This window comes from Myotis davidii, unplaced genomic scaffold (genome assembly GCF_000327345.1).
Source record: "Myotis davidii unplaced genomic scaffold, ASM32734v1 scaffold96, whole genome shotgun sequence".
NCBI lineage: Eukaryota > Metazoa > Chordata > Mammalia > Chiroptera > Vespertilionidae > Myotis > Myotis davidii.
Genome location: NW_006289416.1, coordinates 4,595,515 through 4,604,725, shown reverse-complemented (window position 1 = coordinate 4,604,725; position 9,211 = coordinate 4,595,515). Strand labels below are relative to the sequence as shown.

At 46.6% G+C, this 9,211-nt stretch overlaps 1 protein-coding gene and 1 long non-coding RNA gene across 7 annotated transcripts in view; one reads left to right on the top strand and one right to left on the bottom strand.

The window, feature by feature from the left end:
- LOC102757418 overlaps positions 1-8,821 on the top strand; it is a 57,245-nt gene extending 48,424 nt beyond the window's left edge. For 3 of the 6 annotated variants that reach the window (XR_435579.2, XR_001513549.1, XR_001513546.1), the window contains exons 2-3: positions 5,739-5,914; positions 8,545-8,821. This is a non-coding gene — a long non-coding RNA (uncharacterized LOC102757418). Of the gene's footprint in view, positions 1-2,497; positions 2,594-3,197; positions 3,225-3,869; positions 4,021-5,738; positions 5,915-8,544 lie in introns of those variants that run through there. The other 3 variants (XR_001513547.1, XR_001513550.1, XR_001513548.1) reach the window with 3 other exon arrangements.
- COLEC12 (collectin subfamily member 12) overlaps positions 1-9,211 on the bottom strand; it is a 156,514-nt gene that overhangs the window by 8,739 nt on the left and 138,564 nt on the right. The window contains exons 6-7 of the mRNA XM_006761878.2: positions 8,839-8,975; positions 6,613-6,722 (exon numbers count right to left, since the gene is read on the bottom strand). Coding sequence (XP_006761941.1) covers positions 6,613-6,722; positions 8,839-8,975 — 247 coding nt within the window. The remainder of the gene's footprint in view (positions 1-6,612; positions 6,723-8,838; positions 8,976-9,211) is intronic.

Below are 9,211 nucleotides of genomic sequence, written 5' to 3'. Positions count from 1 at the left end.
CAATTGTTTGCCTCCTGTTCAAACCTGCAACCAATTGCCTGACCGGGAATTGAACCCACAATCTTTCTAGTGCAAAGGACAACCCTCAACTAACTGAGCCACCTGGCCAGGGCGCATGCATAACTCTTATTCAGAATAAGAATCAGCTGTTTTGCAGAGTACAGCTATACCTTATTTTATAGTGCTCTGTTTTATGATGTTTCAGATTTTTTTTTTTACAAATTGAAGGCAAGAGCCTCCCCCAGCAAAAAGATTATGACTTGCTTTATTTTGGTCTGGAACCGAGATGTGCCTATAGTGTGTATTCCCTACAAGGTTGGGAATCTCCCTACAAGGTTGTTTTCCTTGTCTGAATGAAATCAACTCATTGAGATACTTCATCACAATGCTGAGAGTAAATCCTTCTTCAACACAGTTAGATGAATGAAGGTGGTCTCGTGTACTGCAATGCTGACTTCTGGACACATGTAAATATTTGTGCATGAATTTATCTGCACTCTGAGTATATGATACACACACACACTCTCTCTCTTGTGAGAACCTAGAGGGATCTTTGTACATTTTGATACCTTGCCTCTCTAAGTCAAAGAGTCAGGCAGAGAAAGTGAGAGGCCCTTGATATACATTTACAAGAGCCTATAATTATAGACACTTGGTTATGGTTGTGTGGCTAAGTTTTAGATCGTTGGTTGCTTTAGAAAGAAACAGTAATTTAATCTTACTGAAAATGACTCAGACATTTCACTGCCTTTTTTGGAAGAGAGATTCTTAAAAACAAGTTTTCTTTAGGATGAGTTCACTTGGGGCTTATTAAGTTGGATGCTGCTGCTCAAATCACCACTTTGCCAAGTTTTGCTCTTCTTTACTCTATTTTCATGCAGTAAGTTAGATGTGCTATCAAGACTAAAAACTCGAAAGGTAAATTTTCTCCAAGAAGCAGGCCTTGTACAGAAGCCTGTGGTCACTGCCTGAGAGGACAAGCTTGCCTCACGTGGAGGGTCGGGAAGAACATCTGCAGCAGGAGGCCTTCCCATAAACTGTGACTCATTATTCCATCAGCCACAGTGTCCTAGGGCCACCCGAGGAGAGAGCCCAATCGTCCCACATCTTTTGACAATAAAACCAGCAAAATCAGAGGGCAGTGGGAAAGGACAGTTGAAAATTATAGTTAAAGGATAAGGCAACAAAATAGAAGACTTTCCCACATCAAATGTATATTCTGGGATTAAAAAAAAATGATGAGTGACCTTAAATAAATCTAGTAATGAAAGGTAATTTAGATAAAACCATCAACTGATGAGATTAAAAACAGGGTCATAGGAGGGAGAGTTAAAAATATGAATTCATTCACATTTTCACACAATACATATCCACAGAGCACCTACTGTGAGGTCAGGGATCATTCTAGGTGATGGCAACACAGCAAAATAGAGAATAGACAGAGCCCCAGCCCTCAGAGAACTCACATAGCAGGCAAGAAACAAATGAATTAAAAACTTAAGACTGCCACCGTGATGCCAGAGAGAGATGAAGTTGGGAGGGAAAATAGTTGACTTCCACATGGATGCTTTAAAAAAAAAAATCCCCACCAAAGGACATGCTTACAGAGAGAGAAGGATGGGGGAGCAGGGGAGGGGAGGGAGACACAGAATGGCAAAGGATGAGAAAAGAATGGCAGAGGCCTAAGCTGAACAATTCCTGCATCCCATACTATATCCTAGTATAATACCCATGTCACAGAAGTGGTTGGATAGCATATTGTGAGTACACCAGGGACCTCGGAAGCACTCGGACTCACTGTTCCAGTGAATTGGAAACACAAGCACATCCGCTTGTGGGTGTGACCTTCCCCCAGGATTCTGGGCTGACCATATTGGAGACAAAACACAAAGTCCCAATCTTGGGAATTGCCCCTTCCAACTTAGTAACTTTCTTATTGACCGCAAGATTGGCTGAGGCTTCGTGGCAAAAAAAACTTCTGCTGGTAAGAGCCTGGCTTCAAAATAGGAAAAATCTTGCTGGTGAGTATTCCTTTGCTATAGAATTTTCTCCTGCTATAGGGGTCTGTTCAGTGGAAGACTTCTCTCTAGTGGCCTGAGCCAGTGCCACTCTGGTAGAAACATGAAGCATGAGTGAGTTATTGCTGAGTTAGATGGCACCGAGTGTTCCCTTCTGGTGCCCACCATTCCTTGGCCCTCTATTATATAAAGTTGTTTGGAGCAGTCTGTAGACAGAAAGGCAGGTATGTTTTATCTTTGTGATGTTCTGTGCAGGGGACCAAGAAGTGGGCAAGAATAAAGGCGATTCATTGTGTTTCAGGAAACCTTCAGGAAGAATATCACACCTCTGGTGATTGATCTAGGTGGGCAACGGCAAGTTGGGTGGGCAGGCAAGGCCTTAACAGGCTATTTCACAGTACTGCGCTGAACAAGTGGATAGAGTCTGCACATCCCACTTGTGTCTGACTCCCCTGGGCTAACTCAGCCTCCATTAACTGTGACAACTTCTGTCAAAGGACGTGCCTGCATTTGTTCCCTCAAGAGGGGAAAGATTGGCTTTGACATGCTCCTGGCTCACGGATCCTCTCTGGTTTGTACGTTTTCTGTTTCATTCTTTCCAGTCTTTGTTTCCTTCCTTCTACTTACTGTGGAATTAATTGCTCTTCTTCTTCTTTTAACCTCTGAAAGTAGAAGCTCAGATCATTGATTTTCAACTTAAAATATTTTTTCTAAGTGTTTTAAAGCTATAAATGCCCTTTTAAAATTGTTAGCTGCATCCCAAAAAAACTTGATATGTTAACAAACTTTCATTTTGTTTGAAACACTTGAAATTTCTTTTGTGATTTCTTCTTTGATTCATAGATTATTTAGAAGTGTGTCCTGTAATTTCCGAATATTTGGGGATTTTATAGCTTTTTTGTTCTCCATTTCTCATTTAATTTTGCTTTGGTTAGAGAACATATTCTGCATAATTCCACTGCTTTTAAATTTATCAACACTTGAGGGTCCAGCATATAGTTTATCTTGGTGAACATGCCATATGTACTTGCAATGAATGTATACTTGTAGTTACTGGGTGAAATGTTCCATAATGTGCATGAAGTTATGTTAGTTGGTAGTGTCTACTATATCCCTTCTGGTTTTTCTACTAGATTTCTCGGTTACTGAGAAGAGAATGTTGAAATATCCTTTGAGGCCCCGCTCTTTGCTATGGCCACATTTAGGGTTGGTACATATGTCTTCTGGATTGTGGTCCTGGAAGTCTGGTTTTCTTACATAAGTGGAAGAATACCACCTCTCGCTCATACTGCTGGCCACACACTCTGGAAAGGATCCCGCAGGCCAGCATGGAGGCTGGCTCACAGGTGCTCCGGGATAATCACTGACTGTTACCATGGGACCTTGGCCAATCACCCGTCGGGGGGCTGGTGCTGGCAGGAATGGAGTTTTCACAGGCTTGTGGTGAAAGGAGAAAAATAAGGACTCTGTGTGTGTGTGATGGTCAGCAGTCTTTTATTGAAAAGGACTGTAGGTTTCTTTTTCTTCAGTGCTAAGATTTGTTGATAAGTGATTTTTAAAACCCACGTCCATAGTTAGCAAATAAAATCGTGGCAGTGTTTGTCAACCTCCAGTCTTCCTTTTGGAATTTTACTGGTGTGTGGACCTGAAGCATCTGGGACCCTGTCTTGGGCACTGCCCTGAGACGTCGCAGACACTGTAGCACATGCCGTCCTTTTCCTCAATAGCTGGTCCTAAGTCAGTGAGTCAGGTCATATGCTGTATAGGAAATAAACCTTAGCTCAGATTTGTGTGTCGCTCAGCCTGTGGCATCCACTCCATGTGACTATTACTCTTGTCTGTGTGTTCCAGCACGGTCCTTCTCAATCAGCTATCAGCATAAAACATGGAGGTTTCAAGAGGCAGAGGAGAGAGCCTTTTATCCCTTGTCTATTTCCTCTTTAACAGAAACCACAAAACCCTGAGACAATTTCAAAAGGGCATGTGAATGTATGTAAAAAGGGTAAGAGGAAACCTGTGGCAGGCGAGCCAGGGTCTAGAGCAGCGGTTCTCAACCTGTGGGTCGCGACCCCTTTGGCGGTCGAACGACCCTTTCACAGGGGTTGCCTAAGACCATCCTGCATATCAGATATTTACTTTACGATTCATAACAGTAGCAACATTACAGTTATGAAGTAGCAACGAAAATAATTTTATGGTTGGGTCACAACATGAGGAACTGTATTTAAAGGGCCAGAAGGTTGAGAACCACTGCGCTAGAGGGTAAAGGTGAGAAGTGTTCGGGGAGACCTCTGAGAGCCTGACACCCAGCCCCTATGCCAACGCACGGCAGAGAACATTCTTTCTGTCTTCTTTCCAAACGTAGTCTGATACCTGGGCTACTGTGTGTGGCATCTCAATCAGGACACTGTATAATATATAAATGCTACTAGTAGTACTCTGCTGTTACTGACTAGCATGAAAATACTTGGGATTATGACAGTACCAGTGCTAGCAGGTGACATCTCTTGAGCTCTCCCCATGGGCCAAGTACTGTACTAAATGCTGTATGTGTATTATCTCATTTAATATTCACAACACTGATGTAGGTCCTTCTGTGATACTATATGAGGACATGAGGTTTCGCGTGGTTGAGTAGCTCGCACAAGGTCGCACAGCTGAGAGTGCTAGGTCAGGGCCTGGAGCCCAAGCATCGGCCCCGGGGCATGTGCGCTCCCCTAGCGGCACTGGCTCTCTTTCTAGTTTGTGCAGTGTTTATTATTCCATGTCAAGTTAAATTAGCCTCCAGTGTTGAGGCCTCATGCTATGTCTGCCTAGTTTATTCTTGCTTTTAAAATTTGATCCTGGGGTTTTTTTACACGTATATGTGTTCCTTTGGGTGGAAAATGAGAAGCGCAGTCGGTGCTGTGACTGGGGTGCAGAGCCAAAGCTCGCAGGGGTGGGGTCCCAGGGTGTCTGGGGACAGGGTCCCGGGAAGGTGTCTGCTGATGTAATCTTTTGGTACCTCGGGTCCCAGGTACGAAAGCTGGTGCTCTCCTTCCAAATCATGTAATTCTCGCTGGAGCCTGGGGACGAGGCGGAAAGTCCCGCCTTGGGAGAGCTGGCGTAGACAGTAATGTTTCTCCTCAACCCGTTCCATATGCGCCAATCTGTTGGTTTTTTTCTTGGAGGAAGGCTTAAGATTGAATTTCTTAGTGAGTCTAACCCAGACCTTTTTTGCATTTATGGCTGTGAGAATAGTGGGGGAGACTGGTATTTTTTCAGCACCCCTTGGGCTCCTTTTAAAAAAAAAGGTTTTGGCATTCTTACCTGTCAGATTCATCCTTTCCTTTAATCACCACTGCCTCTCACACCACCTCCAGCCCTGCGCTGCTCCGATTTTAGATGCCAACTCTCAACAGTTTGAGTCTCCTGAAGCGCCCCTCAGCCATGCTGGGCACCCTCCTCCGGCTGACGGCCACGTTCCGGGGACCAGGGTGTGGTGCCACATCCCCTCCCCAAGGAAGGGTATCTGTCGGGCCAGGCCGAGGCTCATCTTCAGCCGACCTAAAATCTTCAAATGTTCCACCTTGACTTGTGGGCCCTCGCTTTTTTTTAAAGACATGGCCCTATTCTGGTCATCTGTATCTTCCAATCGTGATTTTCACATGGATGACTTAAAAGTACAGAGAAGCCCCTCTCCACCACCTCTGACCCATGCCTGCTCCTCGACTCCTCCAGGTCTGGCCTCAATGCCCGTGACACCGCCTGAGACCCGAAGCGTCCTTGCTTTCTCCTCTCCTGGTGCCATGGATGCTGCAGTCTCCTCCACACTCGGGACATGCTCCTGAAGCTGAGATGCCCTCACCCTATGCACACCCACGTCTTCTGTCTCCAGCAAAGGAAAGGATTCAGAGGTGGGTTTTTAGAAATTCTGCTCCATTTAGTACAGTGTATTGTATATTTCCACATCCATTAGAGGCAAGGCAGGACCAGGAAGTAGTGAAATTTAAATTGGCACGAAGTTAGTTATCATCAGACCTTTGGGCAGGATTAGGGATGGTGGACACCTGGGGTAGGCAGCTGGGCCCGGGAGCGCTGAGAAGGTGCTGTGACATGCTTGCATTCTTCAGAGAACCCAAGTCACATCGGACCACACGAGGGAATCTTCAAACCTTTAGGAGACGGTTACCCCACGAATGCCTTTGTTTAGAGTACACTTGAACTTCCGTAAAACTTGCAGTTCATAATCATGCTCTGGACAGAAGCCCAACCAGATTAGGGGTGAACTCTGAATGTGCCTGAGGTCGTCTGGGCTCCCTTCTCCTTCCTGGCAGCATTTAAAGAGAACGCTTCAGCCACATATGTGGTTTTTATGAGTCTGATTTTCTTCCACAGAAATGAAAAAAGTTCACTTCACAAAAAGAAAAATCCTACGTTCTAGCATCCCAGCTACAATTTCCCTTCATAGAAATGCACAACTGGTACCAGGAACCTCAGTGTGCGGAGTGTCTAAGACATAGAGTTAAGGAAGAAGTCGTAGGAAGTCAGGCAAGAGGTGAAAAACAGAACAGTGCGAGTCTGACCACCGAGCTGGAAGTTTCTGAGCACTCACTTGTACTCTAGGGACGTCCCATCCAGCCACTTCCATTCGTTTTCATGCTCCAAATCTGTGAGGCCGATCCAATGGCTCTCTCTCCCCACCATCTGCTTTTTTATCCATTGCTGAGCAATAAACCAGAGACGGTGCATTAGTATTTCTTGGAACAGATGTCTGTGGGGTTTCTCCCCCAACATTTAGAAAATAAGGACAATTTAAAAGAAAATGTGTGTCAGCACATTACTCTGCTTTTGCTGTACTCCTTTTTAAAAATATATATATTTTATTGATTTTTTACAGAGAGGGTGGGAGAAGGATAGAGAGTTAGAAACATCGATGAGAGAAAAACATCAACCAGCTGCCTCTTGCACACTCCCTACTGGGGATGTGCCCGCAACCAAGGTACATGCCCTTGACCAGAATCGAACCTGGGACCCTTGAGTCCGCAGGCTGATGCTCTATCCACTGAGCCAAACCAGTTAGGGCGCTATACTCCTTTTTATTGTTCTTTTGTTTGGCACTGTCTTGGGGGCTTTGACAGTTTTCCTTTTTTCCTATACTAGAGGCCCAGTGCACAAATTTGTGCACAGGTGGGGTCCGGCTGGCCTGCTCCAATCAGGGCCGATGGGGGCAGGCCAGTGGGGGGAGGGTGGGGGTAGGGGCCACAGGCAGTTGGCTGGCTGGCCTGCTTCCTGGTTGAATTCCCAGTCAAGGGGACAATTTGCATATTAGCCTTTTATTATATAGGATAGACCGAATGGCGGAACAACTGGTTGCTATGACGTGTGCTGACCACCAGGGGGGCGTGAGCAGGGGTGCCAGACCACGCTGGTGGCTGTCATTGGGGCAAGCCTCTGATGGTTACTAAAAATTCTTTGCTCCCATGTGCTGCGCTCCTGCCCGGTACTCACACCCGCTGCCGGCGCTGTCAGCGGGTACGAGCAGTGCCAGCCCTGATTGCCCCTGAGGGCTTCTGCACCTCTCCCTGCTCCTGAGGGGCAATCAGGGCAGGAGCTGCCACGGCTTGCACCTGCTGATGGTTCCAGCCCCAACTGCTCCGCACCATCAGCGGGTGTGGCACTGTCAGCGCGTGGCAGGAGTGGGGCTGCCAGCAGACCAGGGGCCATGCAGGAGGGGCCAGGCAGGGGCGCGGAGAATGGGCTGAGACCGCCCCTGTGCCCGCTGCAGCCTCACAGCCCACAGTTCCTTTCAAGGTGCATGAATTCATGCGCTGGGGCCCTAGTAAAGTCACAAGTAATATTTCAGCAGTGCTCTTCCTCCTCTAACTCACCCAGGCCACTCAGTGAGTTCAGCCAGCTCCATCCCCTTCAACCACCCACCCTTCCTGTGTTTGTCTATAATAGCAACAGCCATGGCATCATAGAGATCTTTCCCTGGGCCAGGTGCCACATCCAGTATGTTACATGCAACGTGTCTTTATGCCTTACAACAACCTACGTAATAAAGATAAGCGGCTGAGCTGGGATTGGGCCCAGCTCTGTATATCCTAAAGCCGCAGCACCTGATTATATGCTCATTCCCAGTCAGTTACTATGGGAAGCATCTATCTTCTGGGTTGTGTTTGCTGGAGATACTCAGGGAAAAGGAAGGAGGCCACTGGAACAGGGTGGCACCAAAGAAAGACTATCGGCATTGCCAGATGGACCTCACTTTCAGGCTCAGCTCTGCATTATTTGTCATCCCATGATGAAACCATTTAAACCTTGTGGAACCTCAGTAGGGTAGTAAAGTTTAAAGGAGAAAATGGCTTGCAACGGTGCCTGGCACACATAAGGGCCAACGGAGTGCTCACCATCAACAGCTCGTGTGGGCTCGGTCCCTATGGACTTTTCTGCTCTTTCTGACCCTGCTGGGGCCACATGTCTGGTCCCTTACACCTCACTCTACCCCTATGGTGCTCATGCCTCTTTGCCCCTCTCTCCTCAGGTGCCAGCCCACAGGCTTCTCTTCTGCGTTACTGCTCTTGACAGCCACCAGGAGGTGCCACACGTCTCCCAGGCTGGACGAGCGATCTTCCAGGTGGGAGCAGGAGGATACAATTCCCATGCCAGGAATGCTTCTTGTCACTGGATAAAGCCCAAATCTCCATAATACAGCCTTCTGTTTTTATACGACCACGAATTTTTGATATCTTTGACTCCCCAGTAAGCATGCAATTTCCAAATGTAAACTATCCCTAAATTATAGTTTTCCCCAACTCTAAGTATGCTGCAAACATACCTGTTCCTCTCTTGTGTTTATGAAAACGAGATGTGAAGACTTTTCTTGACAGAAAAGTTTCGCATCCTCAAAAATTTCTTTCTCCACCGAAAAATAGTAGCATTTGTCTGTGAAGTTCTTCCAGTGAGGCGGGCAGCCTAGGAGTGCAAAGGTTCACAACACTGATTAAAAACAAAACAGGAAAAGCACCATGCCTTCTTCAGCTGTGTGCAAGAGGCCCTGCTTCCCGCACAGGCCTGGAGCAGCCCCGTGTCCGGGTGTGGAGCCCGGACATGCTGGGAGCAAAGACAAGTACAGGGAGCTGCAATTATGGTTAAAGCTACATAATCTGGAAAATATCTGTGCTTTGTTCTTCTGCATCCAGATTAGTTCT